The sequence below is a fragment of the Spermophilus citellus genome (genome assembly GCF_964194105.1).
Source record: "Spermophilus citellus genome assembly, chromosome: 6".
Taxonomy (NCBI): domain Eukaryota; kingdom Metazoa; phylum Chordata; class Mammalia; order Rodentia; family Sciuridae; genus Spermophilus; species Spermophilus citellus.
Window position 1 is genome coordinate 125,444,690 of NC_138187.1, and position 18,338 is coordinate 125,463,027.

Sequence of the window (18,338 nt, forward strand, 5' to 3'; positions counted from 1 at the left end):
TCACTTTGCAAGTCTGCCCTCTTCCAATATGATTTCTTTGAATACGGGCAAAACACTGGCTTGAGAATCAATGTGGAGGAAACTCACAAATCCAAATCGGGCTAACAAACCCAGTGGGAGGGCAGGGAGGTGTTCCAAGAGCCTCGGAGGTTCCAAGCCTCCTGTCTGAAACAGCAAAGAAAGTTATATCATGGTGTTCCCCTAGACTCTTAGGGACTTTTTATGGAGTGAATTTATCCAGAAAGCTGCTCACGACGTCCTCCTCTCCACCTAGGGTCTTGGACATATTTCCCAACTGTGCCCAGAGGGTGCCGCTGCCGTCCCAGCCTTAGTCCACTGCTGCGGGTCGCTCCTCGGCCTCGAAGGGAGCCCACTTCGGTCTCCCGCAGGCCGTTGGGCGAACGCGCGCCCGGTAGGGGGCGCCGCCGGCCCGGGCGCCGCGGCTCCCTCCGCCCACCCGAAGGCGGTTGCAGGGAGCGGAGCCCCGCGCGAGTGCACTGCGAGGCGGGCCGCAGGGAGGGAGGTACCGAGAGGGCGCGAGGGTGGCAGCCGGAGCGAGCCGCCGCCCCTGCCCGCCCGGGGCCCCGTGGGGCGCATGGGGTGCTTCGGGTCCGGATCGCTTGCGGGTCTTGCGCCCTGCTGCCTGCTGCGGTGAGAAGCCGCGTCGGGACGTCCCCAGACCCCGAGCTGCCGGGAGGATGACCATGGCCGGGGGCAGGAGGGGACTGGTGGCCCCGCAAAACACGTTTCTGGAGAATATTGTCCGGCGGTCCAATGGTAAGAGGTGCATTCAGATTTCGGTTTCCCAGATTTTTTTTTTTTTTGTTTTAATCGATGCCTTTATCACCGACGCCTCCCGCTGCACCGTGCCAGCAGACGCAGCAGAACCCCGGAGCTCTGCACCGCCACAGCGCGGGCGCCCGGGGCTGCCACCCGGAGGCAGGGGAAGGTGGGCAGGGCGGGGCGGTGTCCGATGCGCCCCATCCCAAGGGCAGAGAATCTAGGGGACACCTTTTGGGCCTTTCTAGTTTCCTCTCTGTCTTCATCGCCAAAAAAGCGTGACAGTTGATAAGCAAAGTACTGGGAAAAGTGACTGGAAGCTGGACGCAGCAGGAGCGGCAGCGCATCAGTACTGCCTACCACTCCGCGAAGGCTCTCGGAGCTGCTATCCGAGGTGCCTCCTTTCTCCCCTGGAGAGCCAGCAGTAAAGACGGGCAACTCTGGGTTCTGGCCCCTTCCGGATGGGAGGATGCAGCTGTCTCCACCTTCCGTCCCTGCAGTTGAAAAGTCTGAGGTGTAGGGATGTGGGGAGTTGGGACGTGCTGTCAGGGTTGCCTGATTCTGTCCTTTTGCCCACGCACCCTTTTCGAGGTGAAAGATCATGACGGTTCAGTGGTTTTGCTGGATTGAGGTGGGAAGTAGAGGGCACAGGAATAAAGCGGGCTAAGTGGCCACACAGGTACAAATCTCACATTTATTCTCTTCTAAACCCACAACAGTGTTTCATGCTCACCTGTCAATCCCCAAATTCACCAAGCCTATCTTTGGATCCATTACCCAATAAACCTGTACTCAGCACTCGTCTGTTTCCCTATGGTTAAGATGGACAGTGGCTTGAAGCTCCGGGAGGTGAGATTCCTAGGAGCAGGGATGGAAAGGGAACGGATTTCATATGCCTTTTGGACACGCAGCTGAGTGACCTGGGCTCAAGCACTTGCGGAGTCCTGGCTTTTGGAAGGTGCCGCATACACCTGTTCATCAAACAGCTACAACGAGAGGCAGCCAAGCCCCAGATGCTTGCTCTTTGCAGACGCTTGGACCCCTCTCCTTCCAGAGACAGATGCTATTCTACTAAGACTGAGGAACTAACTCAGGAAATGGGTTTTAATAAAGTGCAAGTATCACAGTTTCTGAGCCTTAGTATTTAAAACTATGTGTTTCTATTTGGATTTAGTTAGGGATTCATTCAGGGGAAGAGCATGAAAAGTGAACTTCTGCTACTAATAAATATTCTTTTATTAAAAAGTTATTTAAGTTCATCTTACAAGAAAAAAGTATGAACTGGGATAGCAGGCATCATGCATTACTTAAGTTTTTTTTTTTTTTGGAAACAATCATTCCTTTATTGTGTGCCTCTTAGGAGTAAGAATATTAAAGAGTGTTTCAGATAGCCCCCTTCCCTTCAAGATCTTCTCCAGTCAAACAGACTCAGAGGCTTTTTGAGCAAGGTCACAATCATTACTTGGGAATGTAATTACTGTATGAACAGTCACAATGAACTGTTCTGACATAAAGCTGGAAGTGTACATGGGTTTTTAAATAAAATCATCATTTAAGAGTCACTGTTATTGCCACTGTTAGGGAGTGTGGAGACAATTTGCAGGTGGGAGATTCCATTGTCAGTGATATCAACTTACATTTAAATATCAATGACAATTCCACCTTTTGGTGGAGAGGTAGTATCCTGTAAGTTGGAAAGCTCAGTATCTAATGTATATTATCTTAGGTTGTGAATAGGAGGAAGAGAATCCTACATGCAAGTCTCAGGGATCCTTGGGTTTGTAGGAGGACCTTGAGAAACCTGAGCTAAGCAGGCAGAATAGCTTCTAGTTTGCTGGCTCTAGAGCCCCTTCTGGGTAAGCATGTCAATAGAGGCAGCCGCTGGGGAATATTTTTAGCGCTGGCATTTTCATCTCAGCACCAGCTCCAACAGCTTGATTTCAATTAACCAACCAGACCAACAACATCAACAACAAAAACAAATCATCTTGGACCAGTTGGTTGAACTTTTAAAATGCTCTATTATTTCAGAAGAAGAAATGCTGATCTTGAAAAGTGGGATTTATATTTTTAGTGATCCGTTTCATAATATTCCCTGAACCCAAATGGACAAAAATGTGAACTCTCAGAAATATCACAATATCTGCATGCATTACGTTGTTTTACTGTGATGGCAAAGGTCTATTTAAAAAATATTGATTGTCTCTTCCTAAAATCCACCTGCTTATTTTTGGACACGACAGCATTTAAATAGCATTTTATCTTTAAATAGCAATACCTCATAATCGTTCTGTTAGGTATTCGTCCCAGTGGTCCTGTATTATATTATTGTTCCTCTTTTACAGATCAGAAAACTGAGCCCTAGACATATTAAGTGACTTATTCAAAGTGGCAGGGCAGATAGTTCCTGAAGCTGGTGTCCTTTAGAGAATATCATTCATACATCTTGTAGCAACATTATTACCTAGCCCTTAGGCCTTGGTCCATGGAACTATTTTTATCATCCTTAAAATATCTACTCATATTATATACTAATGGATAATAGAACTGGCCTTGTTTGGGGATGATTTTAATATCTAGTGTCTGAATATCATTGAACTATGAGATGGACCTTAGATACTATCTAGTATTTTCTTTCTTTTATATTCCTGTATCCATAAAGAAATTGCTGCAAGCAACTTTCCTAAAATATTTAATGGCAGAACTGGTCAGGCCCAGTCTCCTCCACTGCAGAGTCACATTCTCTCTAGTATGCCACACATCAGCATTCCTTGTATTACCATTATTTCCCTCAAGAAACATCATTCCCCAGTGGAGATTAAATAAAATGTTATAACAATAGGAACAAGATCCATTTTGGCTAACAGCCACACTACCCAATCAGACTAATAGGGCAAAGGAGAGGCCAATTATATTTCAAGGAATTGCAGTCTCCCCACCTTCCTCAGTGGCTTAGCAGAAGGCATGGGTGGGAGGAGCCATACTCCACACCTGTGTGCTCCTTCATGGAGTCCCAACTCACTTTTTTTTTGTAGTTGTTGATAGACCTTTATTATATATTTACTTATATGTTGTGCTGAGAATCGAACCCAGTTCCTCACACATGCCAGGCAAGTGTACTACCGCTGAGCCACAGCCTTAGCCCCCAACCCAACTTTTCATAGGCTGTCACGTTTGATCCTCATGAATCAGCAGAGGAGGAGCAGTGTCTCCAGGTTAGAGCTTATCGAGCTAGAATCTTCAGATTAAGTGATTCATATACAGTTAGCAAGAGGTAGTTAGAAAAAGATATTTAGAGGCAGATCAGGACTAGCCAGCATTTGTTATGGGCTTACCATTCAACAAAGATTTATTGAGCATATTTTATTGAACTCTGGAGATATAGTAAAAAACAAGAAACCCACCTTACTATTAGTAAGTCACATCCTAGTGAATCTTGGTCCAAGGTCCTTCCTCATATTCCACAGTGTTGAATGGCTGTGGCTCTTATTTAGGCCTATCATTGTACATTTTTAAGATGCTTACTGGTCTTACAGGCACTAAACCTAGTTTAGGTTTCTTTGGTACATTTTGAGTATGATTCAAAGAAAAGATTTGATCGTTATGTGTTTTTTTTTTTTGATTGTCATAAGTAGTCAGCAGGAATAATCAATACCCTATATTCTATCTGATTTTGCTTATAATCATATCATTGATCATTTCAAATCCTATTTGCCTTGTTGCCACATAGGCAAAACCAGTCTGCTTTGCTTGATCTTCATGATTGGAAAGTGTTGTTCTGAAATGTTTTTTGATGATTGCTTAAATCTGCAGGCACTCGTCACAATGCTTGTTGAAGTAAATAGGAGATATGTCTTAGAAAGGCTAGCAGACCTTGGTGCCAGGAAACTGCAAAAATATTACTCTAAATGGTCTAATTCTAGGCAGAACATATGTTTTAGTGTTCAGGAACCTATATCAAACAATCGTAGGTGCCAGTAAGAATCCATGAACGTTAACAGAAGTGAAATGCAGTACATTTTGGTACAGATTTATGTACATGTATAATATACAGATTGCTAAGTCAGCTGTGTTTTTGTATAGTGTTAAGTTGGTTCAGGTTGTTGATATAATTAGTTAGCAAACAGGATGAGAACCGTGGGTAATGTTGTGTCTCCTCAGAGATGTGTTGAGCCATGGTAATATTTATAAAACAGAAAACTGGTTAAAATACATGGGCTCTGAAAGGGGAATGGATGATAATCTGGGTTATTAACAGCTCAACAGTGCTTGCTTTTTCTTGCAATTGTTCTTAGGGTAACCTTCAGCTACCTTTCTTTGAAAGTGTCAAAAAGTTGAATCTAATGATCAATATTAGCAGAAGGATAGAGAAGATGAAGCCTTGTGATTTAACATAAGGCAATAAAGCTTCTGAACTTCATGACTTTTTTTTAAATCAAATCCATCTATTTAAATCATCTATTTCTAAAGAATACATGTGTTTGAGAGATATTGAGGATAAATGGAATCCTTCATTTTTTTTTTGATACCAGATCTTCATTTATGGCTGGACTTTCTATTTGGCTCTTGTCCCTTGAGCATGACCTTGAAGTTCCTCCGTTCTTTCCTTCTCTTTTATTTTTGGTTGATGATGGCTTGAAAATAAACATTTAAAATCTACTTCAGTTATTTATTTCAAGGAACTCTATTTATAAGGTGAGTATTTTCTTTATACATTTAGGACATTGGGACCATTTTTTGTTTTGTGTTTGTTTCTTTAAGTGGCCACAGCTATTACTGGTGAGGATGAGAAATAGAACCACAGAATCTTAGGGCTGAAGAGACATTCTGTACAACTCCTCTTTGAATCTTCTCTGGAACATCCCTCTCAGTGGTTATCCAGCCCATGCTTGATTAGCTTCAGGGAATGGGCTCTCATTTCTTATAAAGGAATATTCTGATTTTAAGCAACTATATAGTTTATTTTGTTTTCTTTCTTTCTACTCCTCTTTTGTTGCTTTTGCTTGATCTCGTGAAAATCTGCGCTCTAACAGCAACCACTCACTCAAGATTCATGCTTTGGAACAAATCTAGCTAGAACTTTGTTTTTCATTTTTTTTTAAATTTCTAAATTTGTTTTAATTAGTTATACATGATAGTAGAATGGATTTAGCACTTTGATATATCATACATAGATTGAATAAAATTTCTCACTTTTCTGAGTGTACATGTTGCAGAATCATATTGGTCATGTAGTCACATATATACATAGAGTAATAATGTCTGTTTCATTCTACTATCTTTCCTAGCCCCACAACCCCTCCTCTTCTCTCCCATCGCTTCCCTCTACCTAATCTAAGGTTGCTATTCTTCCATTGTGCCCCCCCCCCTTATTGTGAATTAGCATCCACATATTAAACATTTACTGGCAAATGCCAAAATTTTACTTTTCTTTAAAGCTGAGTAATATTCCATTGAGTATATACACCACATTTTCTTTATCCATTCATCTATTGAAGGACAACTAGGTTGGTTCCATCGTCTAGCTATTGTGAATTGAGCTGCTATAAACATTGATGTGGCTGTGTCACTATAGTATGCTGATTTTTAAGTCCTTTGGGTATAAACCAAGAAGGGGGATAGCTTTTTTGGTAATTCTATAAATTATCTTGTCTGGACTACATCTTTATTTTTAAACCTTTTAATTGGTTTAATAAGGTAAATAGAAAATCACATAAAACAAATTTTGTACAGCCCCCACCCTCTACCCCATTCCCGTGAAGTGTATTACCATGTCACTACCACCTTTATCATGAGACAGAATCTTGCCAGCACTCCAGAAGTCCCCAGGATCCTTCCGAATCCCTTGTTTCCCTCCCAGATGGAGCCATCTCCTGGTTCTATGGCCATCATTTCCTGCTTTTACTCATATTTTTACCACTTTGTTGTGCATTTGTGAATACTACAACTTATTGTTTGTGTTTTGAAGTGCTATGAGTACGGGACCATACGATATGTATTCTTTTGTGGGTCAGCAATTTCTCCACGTGTTCATCTGTCCTGTCGATCGACGTTCATGGCTACATAACACTTTATGGTATGACTACTTCACATATTTTTCTTTTCTATTTTGATGGTGATGCCTATGTGGTTCATTTCCAGTTTTGTGCCAAGAAAGCTGCTAGAGACATTCTCCTATGTGTTTTGGGGGTCACATGGGCACACATTTCTCTTGGAGATATACCTAGGGTGTATATATGTTTAACTGTGGTAGATCCTGCCAAACAGTTTTCCAATTTTTTTTAATCAATTTATAATCCACCCCAGCAGTGTGAGTTCTTATCACTCCACATCCTCATCAACATTTAATATTCTCTACTTAAAAAAAATAGTGACATTGACCAAGCAATCCAGTAATTAATGAAAAAGAGTCATTTAGGGTTGTATTACTAGTGAGCACATGATCAAAATGAAATGAAAACTAGCTCCTGTCCTTTGGGAAGCATCAGCATTTAGTGATGTTTAAATATTCTCGATGTTTGAGCATTCTTACACATGATTATGAATGACATGAGAGACTTATACCCTTAGAATTATGTGCAAAGGGCACATACAAGGTTTTTTGTTTTGTTTTTTTTAATGTGTGTGTTTAGGAGAAGCCAGTAAACTCTGGGGACAGAGATTATGCAAGAATCAGAGCTGAAAGGGCAAAGGAACTAGAAAGTGCATGATTTATCTTTATTTCAGTGAAAGAAATAAAACAAAATGATTGAAGGAAGGGCACAGATCCAGTGGAAAAATAAAAAAAAATCAAAGGAAAATTAAAACAAAAAGCAAAAGCTAACTTATAAAAGGTTCAGTCTTATAAGCATGGTGGACCTTCTATAAGCCCTGTTCTGTGCTTGAGAATATCAAGATGATTGAGACTTTGTGACCTTGGGCCTCTCTGGGAAATCCATGGTGAAGAGAAAATCACACTGTAAATCTCTCCAAAGATTTAAGAGATGCTATACTGACTCAATCCTTACTGCGTAGTTTTCCCTTATAAACATCTCACCCAAAATTATTCTTTGATTTTATATCTGTGTCTTTTTTTTGTATGAAGTTGGTTAGGAGATGACAAAATCCCAGAAGTTATTTAAAAGAAGATTGAAGAAGATTTGAAGCTTGGTTTTGATGTGCTTGAAGTGTCCTTTTGAAACCTCATTCTCTGGGGTATTCCACTACTCTGTCTTTTGGCATACTGTGGCTCACCCATCACTGTGGAGTTTTAGTGTATCTTAGAGGTTGGAATTTGTCTGATACTCTACTTGTTCTCTATGCAAGTGCAGTCTTGCTGAGTAGATATCAGTCTGGCCAACTTAAGCATCTCTCTTGGTTCTTATGGTCTCTGCTCCAACAATCAAGCACTCCTATTAATGAAAAAAAAAACTACTTAAGATTCTTCTGATTAGATATTACAGAGTTATGCCAATAGTCAGTTTGCTTACTCACACAATGATTATTCATTATGTAAATTAAAATGACAACTCTTTGATTACTCCTATGTTGCTTAAAACTGATGTTCTGAAATTAACTGTGTCAATCCTATCATTATTAATGTAATTATTAAGTGTGAGTACCTCAAAACCATCATTTCTCATAGTCCTTTAAAGGCTCTGCAGCGATATCTGGTGCTTTTGTAAAGAACAGCAATGGCCTCTCCTTTCCTCCTTCTTTCCTTAAAGCAGTGCTATGTGCATCCTCCACTGGCATTCTCAGTGTGTTGGAGTCAGCATTGGAAAGATGGTACCATATCAGCCAACTGACTGATATTTATTGCCTGCTTAACTTCAGCTTTTATTGTGAGTGGATTTGGAAAATGTATATTAGACCAGAATTTAACAACTATAGTAAAAAAAAATGAAGTTAATTTGAGTGATAAGACTTCTCATTTCAATTAAATGAATTTTTTAAGTTTTTATTTTACTTTGGTTGCCTTCTACAATCATTGGGACTGAATTGATGAGCATTGTGTGCTGCTCTCATCAGTGTTCTGTTTTGAGCCAGTGTTCTGTATATCTTCTGTGCGAAGCGTTAGGACCGATCTCTTTTCTTTTCCACCCTGCTTTGTGTCCTGGGAAGCCACTCTGTAGACATTAGATCACTAGGCACCACTGTTTCATGGGCTGGCTTCATTTAATCGAGGTATGGCATGAGATGGGAGGGAAGATCCCTCCCTGTGTGGTCCCTGGAGCCTGGTTGTTTTCCCTTGATTACAGATTGTATATTCAGCTCACTTTTTTTTTTTTTGGATTTGGATAGGATTGGCAGGCTTCAAGCTTCCTGCTGTTACTAGCTCCAGGATCCTGTACTATACCTTCAGGTTTTCCAGAAGTGGTGTGCCTCTTGAGAAGGACCAAGACTTCAAAGAGACTCCACCTTGGTAGCCTGAAATTGGACATGGTGGGAATATTTACACATTAGAAATTAGCAAATGCTGCACATCCGATCTGTTTCCTCCGGAGAGTGAGTTTACTAACATACTACTACCCATGTCTTACTCATGCCTTTGTAAATAGTTTTTTTATTCATTACTTTTCAAATCACCCGTGTGTCTTATTTTCCTGCCTCGACTGTCAGTTACTTGTACTCTGGATTAAAATAGTTTCTCAGTCGTTTGTCTACACCAGTGTCAATCAAGAGGATGGAATTGGTGAGGGATGTGCACTCAGGTTCTCCTTTCAACACAAAAAAACCACCTGAGTTCTGCCTGACAGAGGCAGTGCACGTTACCGTGGCCTCATTACAAGCTGAGTGATGTGCTTTCATGTTCCTTTTCATCTTTTATTAGTTTCATAATATCAGAAGTCGTGAAATCCCATAAAGAAATAGAGAGTTTGTCAATGACATTGGAAGTCCACTAATACTAGTTATAACCACCAATTATCATTATTAGTTCTAATCAGGATCTTGGATAAATTAAATAGATTTTTCTCACCTGTGTACCAGGCAGTGTGCCAAAAGTTTTATGTATGTCTTCTCCTCTGATTTTCCCTATAACTCTCTTTTGTGGGTACTTTTATTATTCCCATTTTATAAGGGCAGAAACTGGATTTGAAGAGATTAAATAAATTGTCCTTAGGTCAATTTCTAGTAGTAGAATTTCTAGAAACTTTACGGTAGAAATATAAATTCTCAGGCCTTACTTCAGATCTAGTGAATCAGAAACTCCGGGGATAGGCCCAATTTTCCATGTTTTAGTAAGTTGCCCCGGCCATTCTGATGGACATTACTATTGGAGATCGTGGGTGGACGGAGGAGTGGGTGTGTGTAGGAGTGTGAGTGAACTTTTTCTCTTCTATTGAATTTCATTTGTTTCCCAGTTTTGGTCAATATCCCATTTCTGTCTCAGGTAGTACCTAGCACTGCCATGTCTCAAGTCTCCTGGAACTTGCTAGGCTAATTAATTATTCTCTGCTTTGGCCTAAAATCATGCATGGTGTCCTCTGCCACACATTATCCCCCATCTACCTTTCATTTTTCGGAAACCGATTGAGCTTCTGTCTGCTGGTAGCTTCCTTCTCTTTGTTTCGGTGGGTCTGTTCCTTTTAACTTTTTAGCTGTCATTTGAGAATGGAGAATGAATATGTATGTTTCATCTCCTATTTTGAAATGATAACTGATAATTTTTGAAGGAAGGGGAGGTCCTACATTTCAGTCATGTTCCTTCTGTCACCTGACTAGAACAACCCGAGTTATGTTCCATTTGACCCAATGTCTTTGAGGGTGTATGTGTGTTTGTTACTTTCCTAATTTAAAACACCTCATCTCATCAACTTTTGAACCCCTGCTTCTCACTTGTCCTAGTGATGCCTGCTCTTTGGATTTTCTTGTTTCTTCTTCTTTCTCCTTATCCCCCTGTAGAGGTAGGAAAGACGGTGATTGCTTTCCCGTCTATCATAAAGTATCATCACCAACACTCCTATAAAAAAAGAAAAGGTTAACAAGAGAAAATCTGAATAAATTCATTAATGTGCATGTGTACATGGGAGCCATAAAAAACAAAAAAGTCAAAGAAAGGGCCAGATGGTTGAAGCTTAAATACTCTTTTCACAGGGAGCGGGGATGTGAGAGTGAGGGCTGTAGACAATTTTAGAAGGGTAAGAATAAATGATTTTTAGAGAAAATAAAAAGTCCAGGGAATACACAGTGGTCTGAGACAAAGTTTCTATGGGCTATGGATACGCTGTTTGATTTTATAGTCTTTTTCCCTGAGATATGAGTTTAATCTTCCTTGGTTAATGACATTTCAGTAAGAAGATTTAAAGGTAATTGTGTTCCTCTTTGGCAGATCCAGTCTTTAGGAAAATAAGAGAATGTCAGAGAAAGTTTCTTCCTGCACTTTACATAAAAAGAGGATCATAAAGGGTTGAGAGACTGGGGGTGGAGGGCTGGACATGGTGGTGGGGGCAAAGTCAGAGAGACATTGGTTCTGAGACTGTTCCTCTAGCTCCATGTGTCAGATCACTCCAGTCCAAGGTGCTGTTTTCTGAGCCCCAATATGGTTCTGGCTTGTGGTCTCTCTCTCCCCTCAGTCTCTGATGGACCCTCCCTGGTGGTCTCACACTCTTGCTGGATCTTGCTCTTGGTTTCTTGTTCTTGAGAGCCTATTCTTTAGTTCTGGGTCAAGCTTTTGCCTGCTCTGTTGGACTCTCCCCTCTTCCCATGCCTATGTGCCTCCACTCTCTCACTCTTTCCTTCCTTCTCTCCATCTGTCTCTGCCTGTCGCTGCCTGGGTTGCTCTCTGCCTTTTGCCTGTGTTGCTCTTTGCCACTGTCAGCCATCTATCTTCATCACTCTCAGTCTGTGGATGCTGATTGCCTCTGTCACTGTCCATCTGTCCCTATTCACTATCTGTCCCTGCATCTATATATTTCTGCCTCAGCTTTCTGTCCAGTTCTCCCTTCACCTGGCCTCCATAGTTGCTCCTCTGTGTATCTGTCTGAGCTCCCCATATCCCTCTCAAGACCACCTTTCTGTTTGTTCCCCAGCAAACAGAGTGATGAGTGATGTCTGCTCCACTCTATAGACCTCTCAGACTTAATGTCTTATTTTTTGCTCTGGAGAGAGAATCTACTCAAACCATGATGATGTTGTTTGACCAATAGTCCACTCCTGGTTTAGTCTTCTGTGGCAGGGCCTGGGTGGGAGAAGAGGGATAAAGAGCTATTTTATATGTAGAGTGGGGTGGATAAAGCTAGACAGGCATTTGGGCTTTGCTTTCCAATGGACTGGTGTGTCTCCTGCATTCCTTCCAGGTCTGGGACAAAGTAGATACTCAAATATTTGTTGTATTAAACTGAGCTACTCAGAGATTCCTTCCATCCATGCTAATGGGATATTCTGTGTTACCAAGAATTTTTTTTAAGTAACACACAGAAGCAAATGTAAAGCTATATGCAGAAAAAAAATCTTTTTTAGTATTAGCTAATATTTTTATAATGCCTATTTTGAATCACTTTCTTTTTTCACTTCTGGAAATGAATTATTTGTGTTATTCAATGATGATCTAAGACTTTTTGGTCAATGTGTCTATAATATCTATAGATATGTGTTAAGAAGTTATTATGACTGTGAAACTGAGAATAGAACACCTGATGGGTGAAACTATTGAACTACTTTTTAACCATCAACCACATATACCGATGATTCTTGGCAGTAATTCAATATATCACTGACTTCTTATTTTTTAAGTGAAATATCATTCAGTAATAAAAAAGTTTGTGTATTTCTAACACATTTTCATTCTTTTCCATACTGCTTGCAAAACCAATTCATCTATTTTACTGTTTTTAAATTTTTTATTTGATGCTGAATGAAGATGAAGTCATGCTTTTGAAACCATGTACTTAGGGGTAACCACCCAGGAAATGAAGTGTTTGAGTTTGCTTTTGAAATTGAAATCTCTCTCCCTATTGTAATTTACTAACTTAATAAAAATGTATTTCTGTAGGATATTAAAATCACAGACAAAGCAAATAACTATTGAAATCTCTTGGGAGTTCAGTTTGTTTTGTGCAAAGATTGGGCCCTTGACAATTTAGAAAAGTCATTTTCATGGAATTTTATTGTCCAAAAACACAAGAGAGCCACAAAATGACTTTGGCTGATATTAAGATTTTAGACCTTTTATTTAGGTGTAGCATACTGATTTAGCTTCTTTGTTTCTCATTCTGTCCTCTCCATTCTTCTAAATATTACCAATCTGATCTGCCTTTTTAAAAGTAATTTCTGGTATGGATTTTATTTAGGTTTAGATAAATCAAAATATTGTTTCCTGGTTTTTGTTTAGTGCTTATATCTGTAATTCTTGTTCTCATTTATCTAACTCATTATCTTTCTAATGTTCCATTGTTCTGTGAGAAAAGGAAACTGTATTTTTATTCAAACTTGCTTTTTGTAAGAGCACTGATAGCTTTTGAAATCTATAACATTATGAAACATCAAGAAGATGTGCTGTCCTCTAGGTAAAATATCTCAAGTTATTACAAGTGTATTGTGAAATATTTACTGCAGCCCTCTAAATAAGTGTTGCCAGGGAATAATACATTTGTGTGAACAGCTTGCTGAATGTTGCTTTATCTGTGTAATTGCCCAAACTGAGTCACTTCCCTAAGTCATTGCTTTAGTTAGTTTCTCCTTTGTTATTTGTGGTAATTATGATGAAAAGTAATTTTCTAATAATTTCTTTTTAGAATATCTCTGTATTACACTTTATGGGCAAATGGTAGGTTTGGGATGATTTTATCATGCATGAATACTGTGGTGGAGTTTGGTTCATGTCCCATCAGCTGAAGAAAACTTTTCATGAGAGGGGAAGGGGACTCTTTTCAATTTTTAAAGAATGTTTGTTTTATTCTCTGAACTAGAGGAAAACTGTGTGGGCTGGGGAAAGTTGAATTTAGGAAATCTTACATGTAATTGCATGCACTCTTGTTGCTCTGGACCCTTGGGGAGTAAAAAGGCATCAGAAGGAGGCAGGGGAATTGGCTCATTTTCATCAAAGACCTAGAGACCCTGGGAATTTTCAGATGAGAGCCAATGAATAAATCATGGCAAGGGCATTGGGGTTGAGTCTGCACATTTTTAACTGAACAATGTATTAGAGACTTGGTCAGTTTGTAAAATATAAATCTGGAGGCAGGTTTGGTGCTTCAGAATGGCCTATTGGCTGAATGGAAGTTACACTTTCTGCTTGCAAAAGACACAGTCTCCAGACCCATGGGTTCACATACAGTATAACAACTATTTTCCTAGTGTTTACATTGTATTAGTCATAAGTAATCTAGAGATGATTGAAGCATATGGGAAGATGAGTGCAGGTTATATGCAAATAAAACACCAGTTTAAGGGATCTGAACATCTGTGGGGTTAATGGAATCAATCCTTTGTGGGCACGAAGGTAATACTGTGCATATATTAAGAGAAGATTTACTGGCAGGGTTGTGGTAGCACATACCCGTAATCATAGTGACTCGTAAGTGACTCTTAGTTATTCAGGGGGCTAAGGCAGGAGGATTGCAAGTTCAAGGCAAGTCTTGGCAACCTACTGAGTCCTGAAGCAACTTTGTGAGATCCTATCTCAAAACAAAAAATAAAAAGGGCTGGGGATGTAGCTCAGTGGTAAAATGCCCCTGGGTTCAATCCCCAGTACAAAAAAATTAAATAAATAAAAGCAGATTTCTTGGATGGACTTAACTGTTTCTAAAGACACATTTAGGTGTTTTCAGTGTCTATGAATGGACCAATATGTGATTGATTTCTACTAAACAATCCTTTGACAATGTTGTACATTTTTACGTTAATATTGCATATCACATCATGCTCCAAGTCCAAACAAGTCCACTGAACAGAAGCCTGATACAACATGGTTTGCTTGAAATGTGAATATTGTTTTTAAAAGGTCTTTCTGCTATTTTTGAACTGACTCTAGCATTTACAGAAGTGGTATTTCAGGGTAATGATTGGTTGATGACTCCATATGGGCCTGCAGGTAGCAGAAGCATCATCTGATTTGATCTTTGTCATGAGCCCAGCTATTTAGAGAGTCAGATTTATTGCTTCCAAAAGTATAGAGATCTACTTTAGCATCCTTCCCCACCACCCTAGACCCACAGAGCCAAAGTGACTTACCCACACAGCTTAGAGACAGCACTCTAGCTGTCAACTCTGTTGTCCAATTTGTCAACTCCATTGTTCTTTCAAATGATGCTCTGGGAACCCTAGAGGTTGCTGGGAAAGGGAAGGGTGGATTATGGTGTTTGTTAACTATCATTCTTCTATTTCTTCCATTGAGGACTAGATTCCTTGATTCTCCATGTAATCTCATGACCTCTTTTTTACTAGGTGACCTGTGCTTACAGAGTCTCCACATGGCCTCATCAGTAGCATAGCTGGACTTGTCACATGACAGCTCAGGGCTCCCAAGAATGCAAAAGCAGAAGCCACTGGACATTGAGGCTTAGACCTGGGATTGGCACAGCATCAATTCTACAGCGGAAACAAATCACAGACACATCCAAATTCAAGGGGGAAAGCTCTACTCAAGGGCATAAATGTGAGGAGGCAGGTTTCCGGGGGGCTACCAATGTTAATTTCAACTGTTTTATAGTGATGCTTCGATTATACCAGTTATCATAGAATAAGGACCTGAAACATGTAAGGGGATGCTCTCTTCTAAAAAATATGTTTTAAAAAATGAGAAATAAAGTGAAAAAGGCTTGAACCACACTAGCAGAGCCTGGAAAGGATATTGCCTCTTCCTCTGGAGGTATTCATGAAGAGTCTCACCAGTGTGACTTGGCAGTGCCAGGAGTCAGGAAACTGGGTGACCCCTTAAAACCTTCAGGGTCTTGGAGCTCTGATCCTTGTTAATGTGTTGGAGACCATTTTGATCTCATTCCTATTTACTAGGCTAAAGGAGTCAAATGAGGGTGAAAAGTACAATACTATCTTTATTACTGGTTAGAGATAAACTGTCTTAGAGAACAGGGCAGGGTCCAGAGCCTAGACTTGCTTCTAGACTAGCTTCTAGACTAACAGTTACTGACCTAATTCTAGAGCAAGAAGCCAGAGCTGGCAGAGGTCTGGCAGGCCTGTCATAAGTAGGTTCTGAGTACCACAAGGAGACAGGTAGCTCACATGCTCTTTTTCTCTCCACCCTGAGGCACAGGCAAGTCCAAGAGATCAAGACACATACAGTGGATTCTTAGTGCTATTGAGTAACTACTGACAGCTCCATCAATGTGATTATGAAGGTAGACATGAGGGGGATAAAGAGAGGGATCAAAAGCATCTATGCCAGGGGCTGGGATTGTGGCTCAGTGGTAAAGCGTTTGCGTAGCATGTGTAAGGCACTGGGTTCGATCCTTAGCACCACATAAAAATAAGTAAATAAATAAAAGTATTGTGTCCATCTGCCGCAGTCTGGCTGGGCACAATTCAGGAGCCACTTGTCAAAAGAAACTAACTTTATTTTTAGAACCACACATGCCAAACAAAACAGCTCCTCAGGAAAAAACCCTCAGAGGCCAACTGCCACCACCGGCTTCCCACAAGCCTCTCACCCCTGCACAAGCCTCTCCACCTCCCACAATCCTCCTGCTCTTGAGGCCTATTGGCTGGGTCATGTGGGCGGAGCCAAAGAAGTCCCCCAATGAGCAGCTCCGTGGTCTGAAAGGGCAGGGAAACAGCTCAATGAGCATCACCACAGAGGAGCCAATCAGCTAGATGTTGCTGGGGCCGCTGTGAGCCAATCATCAGCTGGCATTCTGAAAGGCGGAGAAACAGCCCAATGAACATCACCACAGAGGAGCCAATCAGCTAGATGTTGCTGGGGCTGCTGTGAGCCAATCATCAGCTGGCAGTCTGAAAGGGTGGGGAAACAGCTCAATGAGCATCTCCAATGAGCATCACCACAGAGGAGCCAATCAGCTAGATGTTGCTGGGGCCGCTGTGAGCCAATCATCAGCCAGCAGCTGGAAGTTTGCTGGCAGCTGGAAGTTTGCTGGGGCCCCTTTGGCTGTGGCTCTCAACATCCATCTACAAAAAAAAAGCATCTAGGCCAACAACTTCATCTTTCCTGGGGTGGGTGGACACCACTTCTTCTCAGTGGAAACTCTAGATGTTGAAAGATGGGCATTGTCCTTGTAAACATCAAAATAGAGCTCTACAGCAGAACTCTATTCTGAAAAACCTAGAGTACTACCAGGGAGTTTGAGATAGTTGCAGAATTTATAAGTTGTGGTCCTGCTGGTTCCATTAAAGGTTACTACAGAAGTTACACTTAAGAGAATTGGCACTGTTTTTTTTTTTCATTAAAAAACAAAAACAAAAAACTTTTGTGATGCTGGGGATTGAACCCAGGACTTAGTTAATTTTATGTGTCAACTTGACTGGGTTATAGGTTGCCCAGGTAATGGGTGTTTCTATGAGGGTGTTTTAAGATAACATTTTTAATTCCCTTATGCATTTTAGGATTGTTTTTTTATTTTTGTAAAAAATGCTGTTGGGATTTATATAGGGATTGCATTCAATCTGTAGATTATTTTGGGTAGTATAGACATTTTAACAATGTTAATTCTTCCAATCCATGGGCACTGTTCATCTTTCCATTTATCTGTGTGGGAAATTATGGTTTTTGATGTTTTTTTTCAAGCAGTGGGTTGCTTTCCTAATTAAGTTTTGCTTGGCTTCAAATTAAGTTTCCATTTACTGAGTGTGGGAAATAGTAAATAATCCCAGAGTCATTTATGTTTGGATGTGGAGTGCATGTCTGCATTTGGCTAGAAACTGTCACTTTACCAGAGCTCTCGTGTTTGGCAATCTCAACCACTGGGAATATGGCCAGCCACCTGGAGGAATTGAGAAGCCTTGGCTAAGCACCGTGGCTTGCATGGAGTCCTTGCACAGAACCTATACACTTTTTTCAGGAGATTCCCACTTTCTGGGTCTGTCTATTCTTACAACAGGCAGGTTTCTAGACTCATTTGGGTTTGCTTTTTAATTTTATTTATTTAATCTTAATTCTGCTCCTGCCACACTAATCAACAGGGGGAAGCTGATTAAGGAGGACTTCCCATTTGGTGGTTTCTCAAGCTCTTGCAGTTGAAATTATTTTAGGGGTAACTTGGTTTCTTGTGGTTTCAGATTTCAGTTCTACTCATGGCATTGCTTCTCCCCAGGTTGACGTGTGTGGTAGAAGCAAGTTATACTTGTATGGACTCTGGAGCCTCAGATCTGAGTATCTGGAAATTGTCCCTATTCTGCTGGCCACTGGGGTCCAAGTTTGTCATGGTGAACCTACCTTCTCTTCTCTTGAACAGAACATGGTATCTGACCCACTCCCACCTGCTGCTGGTTCTGTACCTAGGCTCCCACTGGCCCTAAGGCTCGTCTCTAACATTTGCCTTTCCCCTTTCCCCTGGTTGATCCTAGGCTTTGGCAGTTTGACTGCAGCCCTTAGCTGTAGGGTCAGCTTCATGGGTTGTAATAACCATCTGTTGATGCAACCTCAACAACCGTAGGGAAAATGGGAA

General features: G+C 40.8%; 1 protein-coding gene across 2 annotated transcripts in view; it reads left to right on the forward strand.

Annotated features, from left to right (window-relative positions):
* The first annotated feature begins 520 nt into the window (after positions 1 to 520).
* Positions 521 to 18,338, forward strand: part of KCNH1 (potassium voltage-gated channel subfamily H member 1) — a 371,392-nt gene continuing 353,574 nt past the window's right edge. For both annotated transcript variants that reach the window (XM_081298846.1, XM_081298847.1), the window contains exon 1: positions 521 to 777. In XM_081298846.1, coding sequence (XP_081154972.1) covers positions 699 to 777 — 79 coding nt within the window. In that variant the 5' untranslated portion in view covers positions 521 to 698. The remainder of the gene's footprint in view (positions 778 to 18,338) is intronic.